The sequence below is a fragment of the Panicum hallii genome, chromosome 4 (genome assembly GCF_002211085.1).
Source record: "Panicum hallii strain FIL2 chromosome 4, PHallii_v3.1, whole genome shotgun sequence".
Lineage (NCBI taxonomy): Eukaryota > Viridiplantae > Streptophyta > Magnoliopsida > Poales > Poaceae > Panicum > Panicum hallii.
In genome coordinates, this window is record NC_038045.1 from 50306184 (window position 1) to 50331367 (window position 25184).

At 45.5% G+C, this 25184-nt stretch overlaps 2 protein-coding genes and 1 pseudogene across 4 annotated transcripts; 2 read left to right on the forward strand and 1 right to left on the reverse strand.

The window, feature by feature from the left end:
• Positions 1-12777: 12777 nt before the first annotated feature.
• LOC112890633 lies at positions 12778-13772 on the forward strand (annotated as a pseudogene).
• A 1136-nt stretch (positions 13773-14908) lies between these two features.
• Positions 14909-16809, forward strand: LOC112889375 (3'-N-debenzoyl-2'-deoxytaxol N-benzoyltransferase-like). The gene is made up of 2 exons (XM_025955966.1): positions 14909-15956; positions 16047-16809. The coding sequence occupies exons 1-2, from the start codon at positions 15109-15111 to the stop codon at positions 16588-16590; spliced, it is 1392 nt and encodes a 463-aa protein (XP_025811751.1). The 5' UTR covers positions 14909-15108; the 3' UTR covers positions 16591-16809.
• Positions 16799-20841, reverse strand: LOC112889376 (protein IQ-DOMAIN 1-like). Of its 3 annotated transcripts, none has more exons than XM_025955968.1 (6): positions 20657-20840; positions 19907-20032; positions 18371-18511; positions 18029-18256; positions 17776-17889; positions 16799-17557 (listed from the first exon to the last, which is right to left on the reverse strand). In XM_025955968.1, exons 2-6 carry the CDS (start codon positions 19979-19981, stop codon positions 17090-17092), a joined length of 1026 nt encoding a protein of 341 aa, XP_025811753.1. In that variant the 5' UTR covers positions 19982-20032; positions 20657-20840; the 3' UTR covers positions 16799-17089. The 3 variants fall into 3 exon arrangements, with proteins under 3 accessions (XP_025811753.1, XP_025811754.1, XP_025811752.1); XM_025955969.1 differs by having other exon boundaries at positions 17090-17557; positions 19907-20028; positions 20657-20841; XM_025955967.1 differs by lacking the exon at positions 20657-20840 and adding an exon at positions 20485-20638 and having other exon boundaries at positions 17090-17557.
• Between the last annotated feature and the right edge of the window lie 4343 nt (positions 20842-25184).

The window sequence follows — 25184 nt, forward strand, 5'->3', positions numbered from 1 at the left end:
GCAGCTGTCACTGGAGCTGGCTCTCCTGAACCTCCTGCCTCATGATCATGACTAGCTGGGGCTGGTGCAGGGAAGTACTCCTCATCCTCGGAGGAGTCTGACTCTAGGTCTGACCAGTGAATCTCATCATCTCCTCCGGGAAGCTGTGCCTCTGCCAAATATTCTTGGTCTTACGTGGTTAATTACGGTGGCACATTATAAATACGTCTCTCCCTATTAACTAGTCGATAAGTCCTATTCGTTCTAGTTTCGGAATCGTGGTTAGTGTACCTGCAGAAAACCACAATGCATATATATATATCCAATAAACCTTTCATGCCAGCATGTCATGAAAGCGTCCCCATTCATTACTGTTCACTATAGAAACAGCATCTGTACAATTACCGCCGTACAGACAACGTTAACATACGTTATTGAATAACGTATTCACGGGGGTACCGCAAAATGCGGGGGTATGAACAGCGATCGCCATACCCTGCGCCGAACCATATACTCCCAATGTAGTCAACCAAGGTTGGTACATTGGCAGCATCTCAAGTAGGCCACTGCTTGAGAATCAGCGTTCGGTTCGCATCACCGACGGGAAGGCCAAGCTCCCTCAGTTGGCTGAGGATTCTTACCTTCTTACCTCCCGATCGAAGATGTCGTTACAGAAAGTAAGGTTGGGTTGTGCATAAATTTAAGTTTCAACAGAAAAGTAATGCTGGAAGTTAGTCATATATATATATCACAGCCACCTTTAATTCCCATAATAGTATTACCCTAGGGCTTACGTACTATACATAATCCTTAATGAACTAACGTAGTTCGCAAATACTTGAGTAATGAAATTTTATACTAAAAATTACTTTTTAAGGCTAATTATATCTCCAGGGTACACTTGTTAGCTCTGATACCAGCTGTGGCAGAACCAACCTGAATTATACCGACTCAAGTACGCGAGTCCTCACTGGAGGGCTGCCTCGTACTTCAAACGGTATAATACTATTGGTCTGTCGGGTAACGTCCCGATAAACCACCGAACTCAGGATCAAACAAGGTACCTCACACGAAGGTGAGTCCAGAGATACAATGCCAAAATAATTTACACCACAGGCAGTTGTATTACAAGAATGTACAAAATAACATTTGTTCTCTCTGAGGAGAGTTTATTACAACACAAGTTCAAGTTTCTAGTTCAAGCAGCGGAGTTTGAAAAGCGTAAACATTATACACGTCTTTATTACAGATGTCATGCTAGCCCTGGCATGACATCACTCGGCGGAATCAGCGTTGGTCGGGGACGTATCCCATTCAACCGACCAACCATCAGGCAATGGGTAGGGCCAAGGTGTAATGAAAGCTGGTTCATCAGTGGAAGTACCTGAGATAAATTATCAAAAGCAAGGCTGAGTATACTAATACTCAGCAAGACTTACCCGGAGTTGGGTATATCTTAGCCCATAACTAGACTCATGCTGGCTTTTAGCTTTGGGTAGGGTTTTCAGCTGAAAAGCAACAAAGAGTAGATCCTTATTTTTCAATTTTTAGCTTTCAGGTTCCAGTTGAATTAACCTTTCTAAGTAAGCACCTATAGCTATTCAAACATGGTAGAATCTTTACTCAAACATCATCTTTAATAATCACATAATTACTTTTGTTACTCTATGTGATAAAGGGGATAAGCAGTCTCATACATCGTGAGAGGCGGACGATTCTGAATCGAGATTCAACCCTTGCAAGGTAAACCTAACACACACGCTTGGAACACCACAGGGCTGTTCCGAAGCAACCGTTTGCCTTTCATTCCGACTCGTGGATCAGTGCCACCACAAGCGACTGCAGGTCATATGCACTACAAAAGTGCAGGACGTACGTCTGTAGCGCGACTACAAAACCCGTACTCCTGGTTGCCCAGCAACACATATGCCTACACGTCGAACAAAGTAACCAAAAGAAGCAAATACATGTGGTGGGGGGGTATGTCCACTCCTCGGGCCGATTGGTTACTAGGCTTACCGCTTACCATATTTCACGGCATGTGGTTAGTACTTTCAAACGCTTAGCCACCGCTACCACACACTGCGACCTTATCAATTCATCAACTCAGATGGGGTATCATCTCAACCATGATACCTCATAAAACTCCCGTCCGGCATCCTTATAGTGATAACGGAATGTAAATCATTACAATTCCTAAGTCGCGCGAGTGACAGGAAATCACTCGACTTCTACCGGTCCTATAAGCAGAGCAGCTAGTCGGACTCAGTTTTAATGTTCAATACATTGGTTCCTAGAATAATGCAACTAAGTTTCCAACCAATTCCTAAGAACCTAATGCATAAAGAGATACATATATAAGTAATATAAGTTGCAGTGTAATAAGGTAGGGGTTATGTCCGGGGCTTGCCTTCGCTGGTGGGGTTGGGGTTAGTCAAATTATTTTCTTCCGAACCTTGGTTCGGGGCTTCAGAGAAATCTGTAACAAGAATCCCGGGGTCTTCAGAATAACCTTCTTCTTATTCCGGGATCAACTGATAATCCCCGTCAGCGAGAGTGGTCGAGTCTACATGAGATGCAAATTATAAGTTATAAAATGCTTTTATCTTTAGTTCACTTCCCGATAAAGTTGCAATTCAATATAAATAACCTTTTATTTTGATATATTTCCTAATTACTTTGTACTGGGCAGTCATTTATTGAGTACTAATAAATTTACTTAAATTCATTAAACAATAAATTTAGTTAGGTTAAGTGTTCAATTAGTAGCATGGAGCAGCAAGTGGTGTGGTTCCCATTTAACAATTATATTAAAAGCTCTACATATTATTCTCTCAAGTGATATGATTTTTAAGTTATCATCACCTTCAAAATCAAATATATAATATCCAATTTAATTAACATCTAATTCATGGTTGAAAATTTTAATAACATGCTATAATATTACAAAACAGGACCTTACCCTATTTTCATGATTTTAGAATATTTAAAACTGTATCAATTAATTATATTAAGGAAACTATCCCTTATTCCTAATAAATTTACACAACAAGAAAATAATACTAGAATACAAGGCTAATTATTTTTCTTCAATTCTACATGTTAAAACAAAATTATTGGCACTGGTTTTACTAATTTATCATTTTTCTATGAATTACTATGTAATTCTTAAGTCTATAAGCAATCAACTTTGATATTTAAATTAAGTCATTAATCATTCAAAAACTGAAGTCGATCCTTAAAGCAAAGTTACAGATCTTTGTTTAAAGATTCTAACAAAATTTAGTTTACCATTTTATGATTTTTCCTTAAAGAGATATGGTATTTCTAAGTTAACAGCAAAAATTACATAAGGAGGTCCTCGGCTACTATTCCACTGAGTCTAGGGCTTTGCAAGAAACCCCCTGGGTTTCTTTTTCTTCTAACCCGAGGTCCTTGGCCTGGAAACCGAGCAGAGCAGAGCAATGACGGCCGTGTTCCGGCGACGGTGGTCGCCGGCGGCGAGGTCCAAGGGCAGGAATCGGGTCAGGGGCTTACTGCGGTCGTGTTGGGCTACGTGTCGTGGACGGGAATGGCCGGAACAGTAGGATCCGACTTGAACCCGAGATGACGGCGGAGAGGTCGACGGCGACGAGGGTGCTCCGGCGATGAACGTCGGCAAACAACCTGCGCACGAGAACCAGTGAGTCATGGGGAACGTGCACGTGTCAACAATTGGATGAATTGATGCAAGATAGAGGGAGTTCGACGGAGACCGAGGTGGCGGCGGCGAGGAAGATCGCCGGCGAGCGTCGGGAGGGCGCTGTGGTGCACCAGAGGGTCAATGGTTGGGTCCTACAGCTTCAGGGCGATGATGTGGTGCTGTCTAGGTTGATGTGGTGGCTCGGAAGTACCTGCAACGGGCTGCCCACGGTGGAGGCCGACGGCGATGGCGGCGGCGCTCGTCGAGGACCGGTCTCCAGTGGAAATTGGGGAGGACCAAGGGGTCGTCGAGCACCAGCAAGCCACAGGGAAGCGGATGCGTGAGTTGGCTGGGGTGGAGGTGGTCCGGTGTGGGCTGTCCACGGGCGGGTGGTGCACGGCCGGAGAAGAAGCAGACGGCGGCGGCGGAATACAACTCGAGCACTGGAATTTGGACGCGGAAAGTAACAGAATAGCAAGTGGGAGTGTATGTAGTGCTACTGCGTGCGAGAGAGAGGAAGTTAAGGCACTGCGGCGAGCTGGCCACGACGGCGAGGAGGTGGCGGCCGGAGAGGGCTCGGGAACGTCGTGGCACGCGCGCGTGAGGCCAGGAGGGGAGAGGAAAGAAGTCAAGACCGGGAGAGGAGGACGCGTGGATAAGTTCTGCAGCTGGAGGTGGCGCTCGGGGCGCGGGATCGACGGCGAGCGGCGGTGGCAGGAGCGGCGCAGAAGGAGGAAGCGGCGCGCGCCAGAGGAAGACGAAGCAGGGGGTGTCAGGAGGACTAATTCGTAAATTCCAAAGAGTTCAGGGACCCCACTGTAATCTAAAGTTTTCTCACTGCTACAAGGGTCAAATGGAAAAGTGTTCAACATGAAAGTTGTAGAGAATTTCAAATCCTACAAGATTGCTTTAAGGTTCAAGTTCAAAATCTCAAAGAATATAGTTTTATTTTAAAACTTTAGAGTGTCATCCAATTTATACATTTTGTCTTGTAATTCCAACAATTTGCTTTAATGCTTAGGGTCTTTTTGCAAGTTTTTCTGCAGTCATCATTACTAGTTCTTTTTACACTTTAGTCCTTAGGTAAAATTGAGTTTTACTTTTATCTTTTACCATTTCACATGTAAATCCTTATATGTTTGTAATAATTACATAAAGGTCCTTAATTTCATATTAAGCCTATTTCCCTTAGTGTTTATTTATCTTTTGCTCTTTTCTTTTCTATAACCATCTGAAATTTGACACTTAGGACCATTTCCACATAATTGCACATGAGTATTTATAAGACTTGTAATTTACAATTATACCCTTATTACATTGTACAACTATATACTTTATAGAATGCTTACATCTAATATTCCCAAGCTTAGTGTCTAATTGTCTAACTACCTGGATATCACAGTTGCCATGGGTGTCTTGATTGGCTTACATTCATCCATCTTGAACTTCTTCAAGATATCTTTAGTATATTTTTCTTGATAAATGAAAGTCCCTTCCTTCATTTGTTTGACTTGAAAACCAAGGAAGAAGGTCAATTCGCCAATCATGGACATCTCGAATTCCCTAGACATCATGGTAGCAAACTCATGGCTTAGTAAATCATTAGTTGAGCCAAAGATAATATCGTCAACATATATTTGACAAATGAAAAGATCCCCGTTGACGTCTTTTGTGAACAAGGTGGTGTCCACCCTCCCGATCTTGAAGCCTTGCATGATTAGGAAGTCACGAAGCCTCTCATACCAAGCCCTTGGAGCTTGTTTGAGCCCATAGAGTGCCTTGTGCAACCTATAAACATGATTAGGATTCCTCGGATCTTCAAACCCGGGAGGTTGCTCAACATAAACAAGTTCGTTAATAAAGCCATTTAAGAACGCACTTTTCACATCCATTTGATATAACTTGATATTATGATGTGAAGAGTAAGCAAGAAGGATGCGGATAGCTTCAAGTCTTGCGACCGGAGCAAAAGTTTCACCAAAATCCAAACCTTCGACTTGAGAAAACCCTTTTGCCACAAGTCTTGCTTTGTTGCGTACCACCACCCCATGTTCATCTTGCTTGTTTCGAAAGACCCACTTTGTGCCGATGATGTTCTTGTCTTTCGGAGGAGCTTCGAGGACCCAAACTTCATTGCGGGTGAAATTGTTCAACTCTTCTTGCATGGCCATCACCCAATCCGAGTCCTCAAGTGCTTCCTCTATGCTAGTGGGTTCAATACAAGAAACAAACGAGTGATGTTCGCAAAATGAAGCATGCTTAGAACGAGTTCTTACTCCTTTGGAAGGACTACCAATGATTTGACCAATTGGATGATCCTTGGAGATGCGACCATGCTTCACTAGCGGTATTTGCGTGGATGCTTGTTGGGGTGGATCATGAGTGACTTGTGCTTGTGGTGGAACATTTTGCTCTTCTTGTTCTTGGACTTGGGGTGTTGGCGTTGACACATTTTCTTGAGGTAGTGGATCAATTTTATCTTGATCTTCATCCACTAGGGGTGCCGTGGAGGTGCTTGGTGTAGATGAGGAAGGTCTTCCCCCTTGATCATTGCCTTCATGCATCTCTTCCGGCTTGATATCCCCAATGGACATCTTCTTCAAGGCTTCTTCAATCTCTTCATCCCCTACATTCTCATAGCCAACAACCTCCTCTTGGGAGCCATTAGATTCATCAAACTCCACATCACATGTTTCTTCAACTAACCCGGAGGTTTGATTGAATACTCTATATGCTTTGGAGTTTGATGCATAACCAAGAAAGAAACCTTCATCACATCTACTTTCAAACTTACCGAGCCTTTTCTTCTTATAAATGAAGCATTTGCAACCAAAGACCCGAAAGTATGATACATTTGGTTTCTTCCCGGTGATGAGCTCATATAGAGTTTTCTTGAGGAGTCGGTGAGGATACACACGGTTGGATGCATGACACGCCGTGTTGATTGCTTCCGCCCAAAACTTCTCGGACGTGCCATAATCATCCAACATTGCTCTTGCTAGGGTGATGAGTGTCTTGTTCTTTCTTTCCACCACACCATTTTGTTGGGGCGTGTAGGTGGCGGAAAACTCATGTTTGACTCCTTCTTCATCGCACCATTCTTCAATCTTCATGTTTTTGAACTCGGTGCCGTTGTCACTCCGAATCTTCACGATTGGGGAATTGTATTCCCTTTGAGCTTTTCTTGCAAATGTCTTGAAGATTTCCGGAGTTTCACCCTTATCGCCTAGAAACATGACCCAAGTGTAACGTGAAAAATCATCAACGATTACTAGGCAATAGAGGTTACCACCAATGCTCTTGTATGAAGTTGGACCAAAGAGATCCATGTGTAGTAGCTCGAGCGGCTTGGAGGTAGACAACATCGTCTTGATAGGATGATGAGTTGCTACTTGCTTCCCGGCTTGACATGCTTTGCATAGCTTGTTCTTGTCAAAAGTGACGTCCTTTATGCCGGTGATCATCCCTCTCTTGTGGGCTTTCTTGAGGTTGCTCATGCCAATATGAGCAATTCTTCTATGCCAAAGCCACCCAAGAGACGACTTGGTGAAGAGGCAAGTCATGGTGCTTGTTTGCTTTGAAGAGAAATCCACCAAATAAATATTGCCATGCCTAAACCCCGTGAATACCAATGACTTGTCTTTTTCATAAGTCACTACAACACCATTCTTGTCAAAGGTACACGTTAGTCCAAGATCACACAATTGTGCAATAGAAATGAGGTTAAAACTAAGTGCTTCTACAAACAAAACATTTGAAATGGATAAATCTTTTGAAATTGCAATTCTACCCAAACCTAAGACTTTCCCCTTAGAGTTATCACCATAGGTGACATGTTCATGATCGCCGGGGTCTTCAAGTGAGGTGAACATGCTATCATTGCCGGTCATATGTTGAGAGCAACCGCTATCAAGTACCCAATGTTTTCCACCGGCTTTGTAGTTCACCTACACACATGAGAATTTATTTTTGAGTTTTCGGAACCCAAACAAGCTTTGGGCCTTGCACATGTGTGACAAGAGCTTTTGGGACCCAAAGTTGCTTGGGGAGCTTCTTCTTTGACTCCTTAGCAATTTTGCCAATGAACTTGGCCTTCACCTTGCCCTTCACTTTACTCAAGAGAAAATGATTATTTTGAAACATTGATGAGTAATTCTTGGGTAATTTAGGAAGAGGACGTGATGGTAAAGTGCACTCCCTAGTGTGGTGCCCGGTGACTTGGCAATGTTGGCAATATGAACCAACTTCCTTGATGAAGCTTGTCTTGATCTCCGGAGAAGGAGTTGTAGCCATGTTTGGCTCCGGAAATGAACCAAGACCTCTCTTACCATAGTCACGGGCATTGTTGAAGAGAATCTCCTTGTGGATGTATTCTCCCCTTGAGAGTTTCTCCACACTACTCTTGAGGCTTGCCACTTGATCCATCAATTCCTTTTCCCTAGAAGAGGCAAGCTCGGGCACAACATTAGTGGCATATGCATCAATGAGTAGGTCATCACATGAAGTAGAAGCATTGACCATTTCATTTACAGCTTTCACAAGACTTGGGTCAATTACTTCATAAGCAAATTCGAGTTCTTGATACTTGTGAGCCAACTCCCTATGCTCTTGTTTAAGCTTTTTGTGGCTCTCTTCAACTTGCTTAGCAAGTACAAGTGACTCATTGTGCTTTTTGAGCAAGTCATTGTACTTACTAAGTAAGTCGGAGTGGGCAAGCTCTAACTTAGCATGAGTGCTCTCAAGAACTTTAACTTTGCCCTTTTCCCTCTTGATGACGGATGTGTACTCATTGATGAGGTTAGTAAATTCATTAGGATCAAGCTCTTCATCACTATCATCTTCACTATCTACCTCACATACCTTGGTGTTACCTTTTGCCATGAGGCACATAGGAGGCGGAGGTAGAGATGATTCTTCATTGGTGAGGGCGATGGTGACAATGTCTTCTTCATCACTTGAGTCTTCGCTTGATGAGACATCGGTCACCCATTCTTGTTTCTCCACCAAGAAACTTTTCTTGGTGTGCCCTTTCTTCTTTGGGAAGAGCTTGGTCTTCTTGTCATGGGTCTTCTTCTTCCCAAATCTCTTGTTTTTGTTCTTCCTCTCCTCTTCTTCATCATCGCTTGAATCATGGCGATGCTTACTCTTGTTGTCCTTGCTTCTTTTGTCCGGCTTGGGGCAATTTGGACGGATGTGTCCTTTTTCGCCACAATTGTAGCAAATCTTGTTCTTGACATCCATTGGCCGGAACATTCCCTTCTTGGAGTCAAAGTTGAAACCTTTCTTGTTGATCTTCTCATTCAAGCGTGTGAACTTTCTCATCATGAGAGCAAGTTCTCCATCATCTTCAATATCGGATGAGCTCTCATGATGATCATCTTCTTCATTGCTTGAGCTTGAGTCTTGTTTGACCATCTTGAGCTTGCGGGATTTGTTTGTTTTGGTTTTTAGAGCAATTGACTTGCTTGATGTTGGCTCTTCGGTCATACCAAGAATGCTCATTTCATGAGCGCGAATTTCCCCCACAAGTTCTCCTACTTCCATTGTGGCGAGATCCTCCTTTTGAAGCATAGCATTGATAATGTTATACTTGGGCTTTGGGAGGAGCATGAGGATCTTGCGGTTGATGGATGCACTGTCAATTTTGGATATTTCAAGTGCATTAATGTCCTTGACAATGACGTTTAAGCGAGAATACATATCATTGCAATTTTCATGAGCTAGCATTTTGAAGGAATCATACTTAGCTCTAAACAAGTGATATTTTTGTTCACGAACTTTGGTGGAGCCTTCATGTATTTCAATGAGTTCCTTCCAAATATCACTTGCTAGGTCCATGCCATTAACTCTAGCAAAGACCTCCTCACTAATAGCTTCGAAAATTGCATTTCTAGCTCTAGCATTCCATTTTAATTGGTCGGGGGTGGGATCTCCGGTGAACCCGACTTTAGTTGCCAACCACACTTCGGGGGCAATCGCATCAAGGTATGCGGCCATGCGAACTTTCCAATAGGCAAAGTTCTTGCCCTCGAAGTGAGGCGGCGAACCACCCATCTTGGCCATAGCTCTAGGCGGTGAAGCCTAATGATCCAAATGAGCAACGTGGCTCTGATACCAATTGAAAGGATCGATGGACCAAGAGGGGGGGGGTGAATTGGGCCTTTTTCAATTTCTAAAACAAGATAAAACAACCTTAACCTATGCAAGAACTAGAAAGGCTCCAATTCACCAACCGGATAACTAGACAACCTACACAAGCTAGTTAAGATGAAAAGAGATAAAGCCTAGCAAGGTAGAGCTAACTAGTGATCCCTAAATCAAGCACATGAATAAATTGCATGAAAGATAATGCTTGAGTAAGTAAAATGGACAAGAGACAACCGGATTTTTCCCGTGGTATCGATGTGTTGGCACACACCCCTAATCCACGTTGTGACACTCACAAAGAGTATTGTCACCTCCCAAGTCACCAAGACGAGGGCGCTCACTAAGAGTCTCCGTTCACCATCCCGGTGTGGTGGAGATCAAGCCACGTACAAATCTCTTCTCCGGGCTTCCACAATCCTTGGCAAGCTCCGCGAGAATCACCTCGATCACCAAGATCGCCTAGGTGATGCCAATCACCAAGAGTAACAAGCTAAGGCCTTCACTTGAGTAAGAACCAATCACAAAGAATGGATGCACACTAGCTTCTCTCTACTCAAGTCCTTAATCTTGCTTCTTGAATGATTGAATGAACAAGTGTATGAAATGTTGAAGCTCAAGGTGGCTCTTGACTATAGTATGAGTGTTTGGATGTTGCCCTGGTGTCAAGAGTGGTAAAATGACCCATTGGAGGGGTATATATGGGCAGCTCACACGAATAGAGCCGTTGGAGAAAAAGCTGCCAGAAAACTGCGTAGCGCCGGTTAATCCGACGTCCCTCCAATAGTCATCGTCGGTTTAACCGGTGAATGTAAACTGCCACTTCTGAAAACTAGCCGTTACAGCTTGGGCAGATTAACCGTCGTTGCATCGGTTTAACCGGTGAGTGTAAACATCCATTGATCAACAGAAATACCAAGTTACTGGACAACTGCACCGACGTCCAATTTCAAATAGCGTCGGTTTAACCGGTGAGTGTAGTTGTCCACTGATCAACTGAAAACCGAGTCTCTGGACAACTGCACCGACGTCCAATTTCAAATAACGTCGGTTTAACCGGTGTATTGACTTGTCCAGACTTGCTGACCTCGTTTAACCGACGTATATAAAACTTGAAGCGTCGGTTAATCCGGTGATAAGGATTTTTCTGGTTTTGCCTTTTCTGACTTGAGTCTTGAATGAAATCCAAATATTTTTGAGATATAAGTTGAGAACCACTTATTTGAGCTTCTAGAAACCTGAGTGACCATTGTGTGCATCCATTTTCAAATGACCATGTCCATGCTCAAGTTACCAAGCCTAAACCCCTCTTAATAGTGCGATCACTACAAAACTATAAAACCTATACTAACCTAAGTGTCCTTCTCAACCTTGTGACACTTAGGACTAGAAAGATCCTTAGTCTTGACACATTATAGAGTTGAATGCCGAGATCGCCTTTTTGAATAATGAAAATTAGGGGCTTCTTTTGACATATAACCAAATGAGCAATAATGATTTATAAAGCTGCACAAACTCATTAGTCACAATAATGGTTGTCATTAATCACCGAAACATACCTTAAGGGCCTAGATGCTTACAGTATTGTCACCTCCCAAGTCACCAAGACGAGGGCGCTCACTAAGAGTCTCCGTTCACCATCCCGGTGTGGTGGAGATCAAGCCACGTACAAATCTCTTCTCCGGGCTTCCACAATCCTTGGCAAGCTCCGCGAGAATCACCTCGATCACCAAGATCGCCTAGGTGATGCCAATCACCAAGAGTAACAAGCTAAGGCCTTCACTTGAGCAAGAACCAATCACAAAGAATGGATGCACACAAGCTTCTCTCTACTCAAGTCCTTAATCTTGCTTCTTGAATGATTGAATGAACAAGTGTTTGAAATGTTGAAGCTCAAGGTGGCTCTTGACTATAGTATGAGTGTTTGGATGTTGCCTGGTGTCAAGAGTAGTAGAATGACCCATTGGAGGGGTATATATAGGCAGCTCACACGAATAGAGCCGTTGGAGAAAAAGCTGCCAGAAAAACTGCGTAGCGCCGGTTAATCCGACGTCCCTCCAATAGTCATCGTCGGTTTAACCGGTGAATGTAAAACTCCCCTTTTGAAAAACTAGCCGTTACTGTTTGGGAGGATTAACCGTCGTTGCATCGGTTTAACCGGTGAGTGTAATCATCCATTGATCAACAGAAATACCAAGTCACTGGACAACTGCACCGACGTCAAATTTCAAATAGCGTCGGTTTAACCGGTGAGTCTATTTGTCCAATGATCAACTGAAAACCGAGTCTCTGGACAACTGCACCGACGTCCAATTTCAAATAACGTCGGTTTAACCGATGTATTGACTTGTCCAAACCAGCTGACCTCGTTTAACCGACGTATAGAAAACTTGAGGCGTCGGTTAATCCGGTGATAAGGATTTTTCTGGTTTTGTCTTTTCTCACTTGAGTCTTGAATGAAATCCAAATATTTTTGAGATATAAGTTGAGAACCACTTATTTGAGCTTCTAGAAACCTGAGTGACCATTGTGTGCATCCATTTTCAAATGACCATGTCCATGCTCAAGTTACTAAGCCTAAACCCCTCTTAATAGTGCGATCACTACAAAACTATAAAACCTATACTAACCTAAGTGTCCTTCTCAACCTTATGACACTTAGGACTAGAAAGATCCTTAGTCTTGACATGTTATAGAGTTGAATGCCGAGATCGCCTTTTTGAATAATGAAAGTTAGGGGCCTCTTTTGACATATAACCAAATGAGCAATAATGATTTATAAAGCTGCACAAACTCATTAGTCACAATAATGGTTGTCATTAATCACCGAAACATACCTTAAGGGCCTAGATGCTTACATGCTAGTCAATTCCATTGCTGCTGAGTGTATGTATGCTAGTGAATTACATAATTTGTCTTATTATGTATGCTTCAAAATATTGCTTCACATAATTGTTGATTAGGGTGATTCTATGGAATGGACGGATGATTACAATCGCATTGTATGTTAGTTATTCGCTGAACAAGTAAGGAGAGGGAATAGGCCAAATACACATTTGAACACTTTAGGTTACACTGAAGTGTTGGGAAGATTCTACCAAATAACCGGAATTGAGTTATCAAAGACACAAATCAAGAATAAGTGGGATAGGTTGAAGAATGATTGGTCAATTTGGCAAAAGTTACTGCGGAATCAAACCGGAACCGGTTGGGACAATACAAGAGGAGTAATTAACATGGACAATGAATGGTGGAAAAAAAATGAAAGTGGTAAGTATTGTTTTGTTCACAAATTTTAGCTGTTCATCTACGTTCACAATACCTTCTTAGGGTTCTGATTACCTTCCTTATTTAGGATGTGCCGGGTTCTGGAAAATTCAAGAAGAAAGCGCTGCAAAATGAAGACTTCCTTGGAGAAATGTTTGGTGACATTTCTGATGATGAAACTGATCATTGGAATCCGATGAGTGACAATCCTGTTATACCCGAAAGCCAAAAAGATCCTGTTATACCCGAAAGCCAAAAAGATACCGAAAACATAGATGGAGCAGGAGAGGAGGAAGAGGAGGACAATGTGTTCCATGATTGGTCATATAGAGAGGAAGAGGATGAGGAGGTTTAGAAGGTATCTCCTGCTAATGGAAATAAAAAAAGAAGAGCTTGTGTTGTTCTAGAGGTTCCTAAAAAGCAAAAGTCAAGTACAGCTCTTATAATTCAAGAACAAATTACAAAGATTGCTGATTCGGCCGAGTCGTTTACATCAAAAAAGTAAGCTGAAGTCGTTTCTATCAAAGAAGTGATGGATGTTGTCTTGGATTGTGGGGCATAATATGGTAGCAATGAGCATGACATTGCTATCCAATTGTTTGTGAAAAAGGAACAAAGAGAAATGTCCTTGACCCTTCCTACTAGAGAAATTCGTTTGAATTGGCTTACAAGGAGGTACAGCGACAAGTACGGGAATTGAAGGCTTCGAGAAATATTTTTTAGTGCTTTTTTCAGTAGTGCTATTTTTGAGTGCTTTTTTCAGTTGTGCTATTTTTTCGTACCTTGTTGTTGAGTACCTGTAATTATGACATTGTTATTACTATCCAAGACATCGTTACTATTGCTACTTGTTATTATTTTCAGATGTATGAAAGTGAGAGTGATGGTTCGAAGGAGTCAGATGATGATAGTGATGAGTTTTGGAACTTGATTTTGTGTGGTGCTAAAGTGGCAGAGAAATATGTTGATCTCTAACTTAACAAAAATCCACCAAGGATGATTTCGGAAATTCTCTATAAAATGCTGATGTATCCATTATGGAAGCAAAAGATGATACCGATAGGACTCATGGTGATCCATAATTTCATCCGTGAGCATAACAGTGGTGATTTAGACTTTGAACGTGTGGAGCGTGATGAAAATTATGAGCCTACAATATCAGAAAGGTATAACAAGTATGCAGTGCCCTCGGATGGATCATCTCCAGTACCCAATGCGCCTACTATGGATGTTTTTCGTGATGCATTAACAACGGCTATTTCTCAAAGTTGGATGTAGTATGAGTAGTAGATCATTGAGACTTGATATGTAATGGAATTATTTTGGAATATTTGTACTTTATTATCTATTTATTATCTATCTATAATGTACTATTATTTTTTAATTAGGCGTTTAGATGGAAAATCATAAATGAAATCCTCTTATACATCGTTCAAGGGCATAGGGGACTTTTCCAATCCGAATATCTTTTTTCTGAAGCTGAACTTGGTCTGCTAGCCAAACACTTTCAAAAACTCTGCAACTTCAAAACTGAGCTGCTCTGCTATAAAGTTCATGAAGCTGAGCTGCAATTTGTGAAGCAGAGCAGTCCCAAACAGACCCTAACATATTTGATTTTGTCCTTTCAAAAAAAGACATATTTGGTTTTGTTGTTAGAACTCGTTGAGAGGGTTTTGGCAACTCGTGCAAAGCTGTCGAGGTAGGAGCTCACGTAATCTAGCTGAGAATTTCGCCAGTCCTCCAGTCCCCTGCGAGCTTCAGCGCCACGGCCTCTAGCGACGGCGACACGGACGTCGCTGGTCTACTGGTGCCCGTGCTCCCACGTCGCCGCTCCCCTGAAACCGCAGAGCATTCCACCAACCCCCCTCGCCCAGCTCGATCTGCCCCGCCATTCAACCTACTTCCTCCAACTCCAAGTTTTGACAGCTTTTAAACCGGGGCAGCTCGCCGCCGCCGTCCGCATTGCCGCGGCGCGATCCATCTCGCGCGCGGCCGAACCGTACGACACTCGCCGTCAGTCTATCGCTGCATCTCGAATGGCGGTGGTCGCTCCTCCCATGGAGCTGCAGCGGCTGCGAGTCCTGGACACCGTGACCGTGGGCCTGACGCCACCCGCCGCGGCGGAGCATGCCATGGCGCCGCTCCCGCTCTCCGGGCTCGACGCCGACCGCAACATGCTCGACGTCACCTTCCGCACGCTCCGCTTCTTCCCGCCTCCGCCGCCGTCCGTCGACCCCCTCGCGGTCCTCCCGCGCGCGTTCGCCGCCGCGCTGGGCCTCTTCCCGGCGCTCGCGGGCCGCATCCGCGACGGCTACGTCGTACTTGGCGCCGGCGCGGCCGTCCCCCTCGTCCTCGCGGCGTCCGAGCTGTCCGTGGCCGACGTCGACACCGACGCGCCGGCCTCGGCCCTGCTCGATGGCCTCGCGCCGGGGGACGGGGACGGCGACGTCGCGGATGGCCCGGCGCTCGCGCTCCAGGCCACGCGGTTTGCGTGCGGCGGCGTCGCTTTGGGGATGCGCGTGGCGCACGCGCTCTGCGACGGCGCGGGCGCCACAAAGTTCCTCGCCGCCGCGGCGCGGTTCGCGAGTGGGCAGGGGCCGCCCGACATGGCGCCGGTGTGGGAGCGTCGGGAGCTGCTGGGGCCGAGGCAGCGGCCTCGCGTGGCGACGCCGGTGTTCGACCGCGTCCTCGCGCTCGACGACGACGTCGCGCGGTGCGGGCCGTACGGCGCCGCGGGGGAATGGCACAGTCAGCAGCAGCTCACGAGGGAGTGCGTCCACATGAGCGACGCGCGCGTGGAGGCGCTCAGAGCGCGGCTCGCCGACGAGGCCGGCCTCAGGCTCACGACCTTCGAGGTCGCCGCCGCGTTCATCTGGCGCGCCAAGTAAGCACCCCACTCCACCACCTGTCTGAGAATTGAGATCGCAGCAAGATGCTCCCTCTCTAGTGAACGTGCTCGTGGATCGGCGAGCAGGGTCAAGGCTAACGGGACCAGCTCCGGCGAGGTGGTGAAGATGGTGTACTCCATGAACATCAGCAAGCTCGTCGACCCACCGCTCCCCGACGGGTACTGGGGCAACGTGTGCGTCCCGGTGTACGTCGCTCTGGCCGCCGGAGACCTCATTGCCCAGCCACTGGCGGCGACGGCCGCCCTGATCAAGAAGAGCAAGCAGGCCGTGGACGACGAGTACGTGCGGTCCTACATCGACTTCCAGGAGCTGCACCGCGGCGAGGGCGTCACGGCGGGCGCCGTGAGCGCGTTCACGGACTGGCGGCGGCTCGGCCACGGCGAGGTGGACTTCGGGTGGGGGGGGCCCGAAGCCGTGCTGCCGCTCTCGTGGAGGATCCTCGGGAGCACGGAGCCGTGCTTCCTGCTACCGTACGGCGCCGGCGACGAGAGGCGGCGACGAGGGTTCAAGGTGTTCGTTGCGCTGCAGCGCGCGGCGGTGGCTGGCTTCAGAGAGGAAATGCAGGAGCTGCTGTTGAAGCAGCAGCAGATTTCAGTGGGAAGGCTGTGAATTGTTAGAGAAGATTGAAATAGAATTATCCGCATGAAATTTAACTTGAATGATCAAGAAAATAATTTGAGGAAGAAAGTTGTTAAATTTACATATGATTGATTGATGGATGGTAATTGCCAGTCTCGTGCCATTCATTCAAAAAAAACAGATAATTGAGTTAACTTTGGAATTTTGATCCTAATGTTATTGACAGAACGAACTTGTATTTTGTTCCAACAAGACCTTCCATTCAAGCAGATAGCCAGGCAAGTCTTATTACAACAGCACAACAACGAATAGCAGATATCCTACTCCTAACCAAAACCACTCTCATCAGATTTGTCATATGTGCATAATCGCTCAAACCAAGCACATTCTACATTGGCACTCGTTGTTCCATATCACCGTAATAAGAAGACAAAAATGAAAAAGAAACAAGCAATAAACTGTGAAAAACACGAGGACTTCACAAGATGTATCGTACAATGATCAGTAGCCATTACCGCGGCTGTTGTCTTCATGCGCTGACTGAAGGAACCACATGCTGCTGCTGCTGCTTCTCTTGTCTCCCTTTCATTTCCTTGGCCTTCTGTTTCGGAGGAGTGCCTGCCGCCTTTGCTCTCTGCTCCTTCGGTGCGGCTTTCTTCTGATCGCTTGAAGGTGAGGGTGATGGCTTCTTCTGATCAGTAGGTGACGGTGATGACTTTTTCTGATCAGCAGGTGACGGTGTTGGCTTCTTCTTAGGGACTTTCCGGTCATTGATGTTGTTGCTTAGGCTGATGGAACCTTGCAGCTTCAAAGCTGATGGGTTCGAGTTGCTGTTCTCCTTCTTTGCCTGGGCTTTCTTGGGGTTCTCGGGGTGGACCAGGGACCGCGGCTCCCATGGCCGTGCGGCGATCCAGCGGTCCATCCAGCTCCAGCCCCAGCCACCTTTCCCGACTTCATAGTTGAAGTTTCCTAGACTTGTGACAGACCTTGCTCTCCACTGCAAAGGATTATACATTGTTATTTTGACACTGTTGAGGTACATTCAGAATTCTGCTATATATTCCCTTGACCAAATTATAATTGGCATGGTTCAGAGTTAAGGCGTGTGTCTAGATTTAGAATGAAGTTTAAGTCTATCGTAAGCTGACTTCAATCGTAGAATGGAATTCTGTAATATAAATGGTCGCAACATCAGAATTAACAGTTAGTATAAACCTGATGGTTGAACGCGTAGGCCATGGCTCGCTCACGCTTCACTGCTGCTTCTTCCCTTTGTTGTATCCTAGCAAGTATTTCATCCATAGTATCCGAACCTCCATTCCACTCAACCTAATAAAATATGGAAACAAATAACAAAACAATGCAATGCCATTAATAAAATTATTACTTTCTCGGGTAGAGTTCTTTGACCAGTGAGTGAGTAAAAATAATTTATGAGGAACATGACTCTTTGGGGGTTAAAACTCACCTGCAAATTATGGATTTTTGCCTCAAGTTTCATTTGATTCTCCTGCTTCTTCTTCCTGTTGCGCCCTTCAGTGACCATGAAAGCGCGCCGGTTTCTTATCTCTGACTGCAACTTGTTCCAAGACTGTATGTAGCTCAGTGTGGCAGCAGTCTGCTTCTTAACTGGATTGGCCTGACCAACGATACGCAATCTTTTGACTCCCCTGAGACAACGGAGGGTTTTCCTTGCCTGCAGGTAAGTGATGAGCAGCGTTAAAAAAAGGGTAACAATCTGTTTACAAAATGTCTGAATTCAGTAGTCTACACCTCGGTAGTGCAATATATCATCCATAGTTCATGTCACCTTGTATTTTCGAAATGCGTTCTGAATCCGTGTAGCAGCCCATTCCTCTAGTGCTGCATTGTCTTCGTGGTCACTACTGGAAGAAGGGCCATTCGACTTCTGATTTGTCTGGTTGCCTCCATTTTGTACTTGACCATCGAGCTTCATTGGCAAAGGAAATAGGTGAGAACGAAGCTGATGATCATTTGTACAATATTCATCAATTAGTTTCTCTAAGATGCATAGGATTCTGAGGTACTTCAAAACCCCAGCAACAAAAAGTACACGATCGATGTCAACTAGAATAGTAGAGCAAAAGTTTAATTAGGCCAACTGATCTCTAGACACTGATGTAAGAGAGAGAAAAAGTCACGAAGGATCAAATCAGTTGTCAAATTACTTTGTCTGGCCAGTTCAATCCAAAAATCAGAGTTGAACATAACAAATCTCATTGAATTTTGCTAACTGAATCAAACAAAAACTGTTGTCAAATGCCTACCGGATGATAAATGTAGGTTCTTACAGGATGTCATGCAGACCACAGCAACAGAGAAGAAAACAAGCAACCGTGGCATATCTAGTAAAGACTCAACTATACTAAATTGATATTTAGCATGTTCAATTAGCCATTGCCCGAGCAAATAATTACGGATTTACTGCTTCAGTTGATGGCCCAGTTAGCAGTGGCCACAGATGTTCCAGATATGCAGAAGGTCTTATCCTGATAGTAGCACTTAACTCTAACCCACACAGTTCTACAAGTCAGTATCATGTAACCTCCCATTGTTGCTACCAACAAATCAAGTTTTCCTTATCTTTAAATATTTATGTAGGAAGAAAATGCCATGGCAGATCAATTCAAAATGTCAAGACAGATCGAACAGTAGGCAAATTATTCCAGACAAATCCAAGTTCAAAAGTGATACTTGATACATAACACGGCTTACTGAATTTTAGTATCCGAATCAAACAAAAACGTGAGAAATGATACTCAATGATAAATGCAGGTTCTTGGAGGGCTTCATGCAGATCACATCCTAAAGCAACACTGACGAAAACAAGCAACCGTGGCACTGCCTAGTAAACAATTCAACTACTCAAGAAAAAGAAACCTTTGATATTTGGCATATACAGTAGATGGGCCCAGTTAGCAGTAACCAAGGACATTCCACATATGCAGAAAGTTCTTATCCTGAAAGGTAGCACCTAACTCTAACTCACCCACAGATACACTCTTCTATAAGTCAACATCAGTAACCTTCTATTATTGCTACCAACAAACTATTTCCTTACAGCCAACTTTCTAATTATGATTAGAACAAGCACAGCAACAGCACACCAAGTTGTCTCAGATGATTGAATGTCCACTTGTCCCGGCCATTCTTAATGATGAAACAGAATGAATAGCATCCCTTTTCAGGTTGCTTGGAAGGCATGCAAGGCAAGCTGGTGTACAGGACATCCATGAGGTACTTCGAAATTGGGGTAGAAAGGCTATCCTTTTTTCCTCTCGAGGATGGGAAAGAAAGAAAAAAATGATGATGATGGGGTGGGTACCTTTGCGTGCTTTGACTTTGCCCGTTTCGATTTTTTTTTGCTGATGATCGTCTTGAACCAGTCCCCGGACCCCATGGCTTCAACTGGGGTGCACCGCAGAGATCAATTTGTGTTCAGGTCCGCTTGCTTAGATCACAAGGAAAATGAAGGGGAATAGATTAGCTAGGATGCATAATTTAAAAAACTGCAAAATAATAATGACTTCACGTGATGGTGCAACATGCGTTGATCACGGCGCGGAAAATACTATTACAGATGAACCAAGTTTAGAGCCTCGTTTTAAATCTCTCTAATACTATGCCTTGAGTGAAAAAGCGAAAACTTCTTGAAGTAAACAAGCATCCATAGTACTTCTGAACATCAGCAAGAAATATTTACTCACAAGCATGAGAAATGAACTTTTTTGGGGTGACAGTCTGTAGAAAACCGTATTCAGACAGACACTTTGTCAAATTGAACAGGAATGGTAACTCAAGCTCAATCGAGCAAGATGAATAATAAAACTGAACTGAAGAAACCACTGAAATCATTCAGAACTGGCAAGGTCCCTGCAAGAAAGGTTGGGGCTTTCTCCTAACCTGACCAAGAAGACCAAACCCCTGGGATCAAGCCCATGGCTCATCGAGCCCTCTGTTCATCCATCAGAGCACAAAGAAATGGGCACCCCTCGTAAACCCAGAGCAGAACCAGGCCAAGAAGGGCAAAGCCCAGGACCAGAGAGCAGAGGAGCAGGGAGCAGAAACTAAGTACCTGAGCTTCAGAGGAAGGCGGTGGCCTAGCCTGAATCCGATCAGGAGTTGCTGTCAGTTGGGGGGATATGGCAGAGGTCGGAGGTCAGGGACGGGAGGCAACCACCGGAAGCAATGGATCTCCTTCCTCTCCAGCTTTCGGAGAGGGGATGAGAGGGAGGTGGGAGGGAAGGTGGAAAGGTGCAGGGTTGGAGTTAGATATAGGTCCAGATCAAGTCCCTTGTCCAATTGCTCCCCCGTTGCTTTCTTTACTCGCACCTCCCTCGGCCACTGACCACTGACTTACTGACTTTCACATACTGCGTGATTGCGGTGTTAGTGGTGACTTTTGACAGTAAAAAAATGGGGACAGGAGGCAGCTTCACCTTGACTTCTCCTTAATGACCCACTTGGGCAGACCAGAGCAGAGCATGGCTTGCTTTGTATAATGCAGACTGCAGTTTTTTTTTTTCACTACTACTGTTCACTCATGTGAAGAAACCTCAGAAACTGTCTCAAGTTAAAAGGAAGTGTGAACAAATAATATCAGTACTAATTGGCAGGTAATGGTCCTAGTAGTACTTCTCCAGGTTGGTGAATGGTGAACAGCAAACTCTAAGCCAGTGGTGACTGGTCACCAGTGGGCAATCTTGAAGCCCTTCCTGGCTTAGGATGCTCATTTGCATTGCTGGTCCACTCAAGACTCTGCATGCTGGACCATCTTCAGAGGTAACGCACTAACGCTACGGGCCTACACAGCATATGTTTTTTGTGTTCTAGAGTGTAGTGTGGAGCATTTTTGTGTATTGCTTGGTCCAAACTTGCAGTCAAGACTGTGATGGACCTTCCTTCAGAGGCAACAACACCGCAACATCAACTGTTGGTCTCATGGAGTAGAAAATGGAAATGGAGCATCTTTTTTTCCCTGTTCTGGATCTGCAGTAGTCTACGCAACAAAACAACACGGCCGTTTCCCCCTGAAGACCATTGCTGTCTGCGGCGACCTGACCAGCTCTGCTGATCACCAAGCCATGGCAGAATCGATCCCCTTAAGTAACCCACGCAGCACGGTAGCCAGCTGACTGAGCCCTTCAGAAGCCGCCGGGAAAAGGAAGGGGATGCGACGAGCACGTTGGTCTGGCCTAGTTTCCAATCCCAACGGTTGGTGCGCTGGTGTTGTTCCCTTCCCTGGTTCCCCCGCCTCACAGCCCACGCCAACAGCGACGGGGGAGCTGATCCCTGACCGGACACCCGGGAGATCCATTCGGCGCCTGGCGCGCCGGTGATTGGCCGCACGTCTGCCTGAATGCCTGATGCCATCGCCTAGCCGAGGACTACACGTTTCCTGCAGTAAACCACCCCATTTTTTCCCAGGCAATAGGTGCCATAGGTTTATCTGCTAAACTGAATGTCTGAATCTGTCAAAAACTGAAGGTCTGAAGCCATGCGATGAAATGCAGACGTGAAGATCTTAGGTTGCTGCTGCTGTTGTTAGTGTACTGTCGTGGAGAGACAGGACGTCGGGATCGGCGTGTCTTTGTACAATTATGGTGGTGATGAGTGCAGTGCAAGGTAATGCGACTGTCTTTGGTTAATGTGTGTGTGATGTGCCATCAGCAGCTTCAGAAAAATGATACCTCAGCAGCTGAAAAGGCCGGTACAGTACAGATGAATGCAACTCGTGCACTGCATTAGTTAACAGCAGAGAAGTAACAGGGCAGGGCAGGCCATCCAAGTCAGTGCAGAATTTTAGGCCGCTAAAGTGGGTTTAGGGATTCACTAGTGACGAGACCATGTAAGCGCGCGCCATGGCAACTCAAAGTGGCAGCCACGTTGGAAGAATGTACATTTCAAAATTCAAATTGGCCTCAGTTATAAAAAAAACAATACAATGGCCTCTAGCCAAGTAAATTGAACGGCCTTTGCGTACCACTTGGATGTATTGTACTGGTCTTTGTACGTCCTTACGTATTAGTACAGGTGCCGGACTTGACAAAAAAAAAGAACGGCCTTAAAAACAGGTGGCTTGAACTTGCCTTTTCGGATAGGCCCCCATAAGAAGTGTAAATTTCATATTAGCCCCCGCCTGGTAAATTTCGGTTTTGCTCCCAGGACTATTGGAAGCTCAAATTTTCAGATGGCTGCTGTTTAAAATTGCTAGACGAACTACAAAGCATGAGTATATGCTCCGGAATCAAATGGGTAAAATGAATTATATTTGCACAGAGAACAACAAAGGGCATATCCTGCATATTTTTTCCCAAACAAATTATCTACTTGCACTGACAGGAAAACTTTGGTTTCTGCGGTGAACCATTTTTTTTTATCTGAGCTAGCTCTTTCTCAGTTTTTCCTCTCTCTCTTTTTTGGCGAGGACTCAGTTTTTCCTTGTTCGTTATACAACGCTTACAAAGACATGGTCAAACATCTTAGCTCGTGCGTGGTTGCATATGCATGCGAGTCAGAGACCGTTCTAAATCACATTTAGCGAGCTACGACTCTGTCTGCAGGTAACTGACGCCACTCAGGAATTCACCATACTGAAGCGACCAAATCCGCAAACGGGTCATCACGGCCGCAGTTTACTCAATTCCCCCTTGACAACGGCCGTGTGAACCAAATGATCAAACAAAAAATCCAAAAAAAAAACTTGTCAAGGTATACGAAGACTTACCGGCAGGGGGTCGCATCCTGGAAGGTCGCAGGGAATTCGAGGCTTCGGATTGGAGCCGTGGCGGGCGGTTGCCGCTGCCAATTGCCATCCCGCGCGAGCCGCGATCGCGACCTCCCCGGCGGCTGGCCGACCTCGGCACCGGCCGCCGTCGGGCTCTCGCCGATCTTCTCGACGGGGGAAAAAACAACAAGGAGGGCACTAGTGTCAGAAGAAAATAACAGCGGGGGCCTTTTTGCAAGGTGGCCGCCATCAGGGCATTAACCAGCGTGGCTGGCTTTGACGGCCTCAATCAGCACCATTTTTCTTTAAGAGCGATGGAACTAGCGCTGACTCCGCTGTCAAGTCTCCGACGATCAGAATCTCAACGCAAACCGACACAGGCTTCTTCGTTCTACAAAAAAAAAGGGGGGGGGGGGCGGAGAATCGATGCGTCTACAAGACTACAAGGGCGTCGCGTTGTGCGTGTGCACGTCGGTGTTTTAGCCGGAAGTTGAAGTCGTAATCAAATGCTCAGGAATCCAACTGCTGCAAGACCACAATTAGCAGCAAGACACCCAGAACGAACGCCCGGCAGAGGTCTTGATTGAGCATGATTCCGATCGACCGGTATAACCGACAGCGGTTTGCGCAGCTGGTACACGGCTGATCGAGCCTTTCCTTTTCGTATCTGCGTGCACTTGCTGTTCAGAATTCAGATCAGCTGGGAAGAATTAGGGCGTGTACGCGGCAGCTGTTGCCTCCAATCATGGCGACAGCGCCATGTCCAAATCAGATCAGAGAATGGATTGGCGAGCTCTAGAAATCGGAGATGCTTGCACGAGAGCAATCGTAGGACAGTAGCGATCGCCATTCGCCAGTTCGATCGATGTACACGGAGTGACAGGGCAGCATGAACTGGTTAGGACGCGTGATTAGGATACATGAACATACTGAATGCCGTATGAATCATATGCAATCTTCAGGATAAAAAATTGAATTCGGTGGCAGTATGTGGCGGTTGAATGCAAGATTCTCAGACGGAAATAATAATGCGACGGTTGAACAGACTAGGCTGGGTACTTAACTAGTACAGATTTGTCGGCCATCTTTTCTGTTTAAGCAGCTGTCGGCAGTGGTTGACTGTCCCTTGATTGTCACTGGTTAACATAGAGCTTGCATTCTTAAATAAAAGAAGTAGCTTTGCATTCTCATTTTTTATTTTTATTTTTTGAGGAAGTTGCATTCTCCTTTTTGGGGGCATCAGCACACAAGCGAGCAAACCCAGTGCGCTCATTTCTGCATTAGGCCTGGCCCGATCCTTTCGCCATTCGACCATTGGGCCGACGGCCCATATGGCAAAATGCTGTCGTCTAACAGAGCTGCCATTTCTGCATTAGGCCTGGCCCGATCCTTTCGCCATCCGATCTTACGGGTTGGGCCGATAAGAGAAATCACGCCGTTTGCACGCACATGTACGAGCACGGGCATCATCATATATGGATAGATTCACAGTGCCATGCACGACGCACTGCATACCTGCGTGCATGGCATCCGCTGCTTGGTCGTCGAGTTGTCCTTTCAGGCTAGGGCTCGACCGTTTCATCATTATGCCCATCAAAGAGATTGAAATTTTTCACATGCGGATGCGGCGGCCAGTCCAGCGGATTCAGAGTACATGGCAGCAGCTACCACTGTCGACAATTCTATCTTAGATAGCCTAGTGCTCCTGATAAATCTGAACTTCTACAGAGCTTTGATTGCATACGGAGTAGTACGGGACTTTGGAGACCCTGGGCCCACACTGCCTGCTGTGGACCCCGCGCATCAGTAGCATAGGATATCCATGCGTACTGGTTGGTCGTACATGCAGGTCTGGACAAATCCGGTTTTTCAGGCG

Excerpts from the sequence above, each read along its gene's own strand:
- LOC112889375 (XM_025955966.1), top strand. The coding sequence starts at position 15,109 with ATGGCGGTGGTCGCTCCTCCCATGGAGCTGCAGCGGCTGCGAGTCCTG. Across the intron at positions 15,957-16,046 it reads GCGTTCATCTGGCGCGCCAA|GGTCAAGGCTAACGGGACCA; the intron begins GTAAGCACCCCA and ends ATCGGCGAGCAG.
- LOC112889376 (XM_025955968.1), bottom strand. The coding sequence starts at position 19,981 with ATGGGGTCCGGGGACTGGTTCAAGACGATCATCAGCAAAAAAAAATCG. Across the intron at positions 18,512-19,906 it reads CAAAGTCAAAGCACGCAAAG|CTCGATGGTCAAGTACAAAA; the intron begins GTACCCACCCCA and ends TTGCCAATGAAG. Across the intron at positions 18,257-18,370 it reads ACGCATTTCGAAAATACAAG|GCAAGGAAAACCCTCCGTTG; the intron begins GTGACATGAACT and ends ACTTACCTGCAG.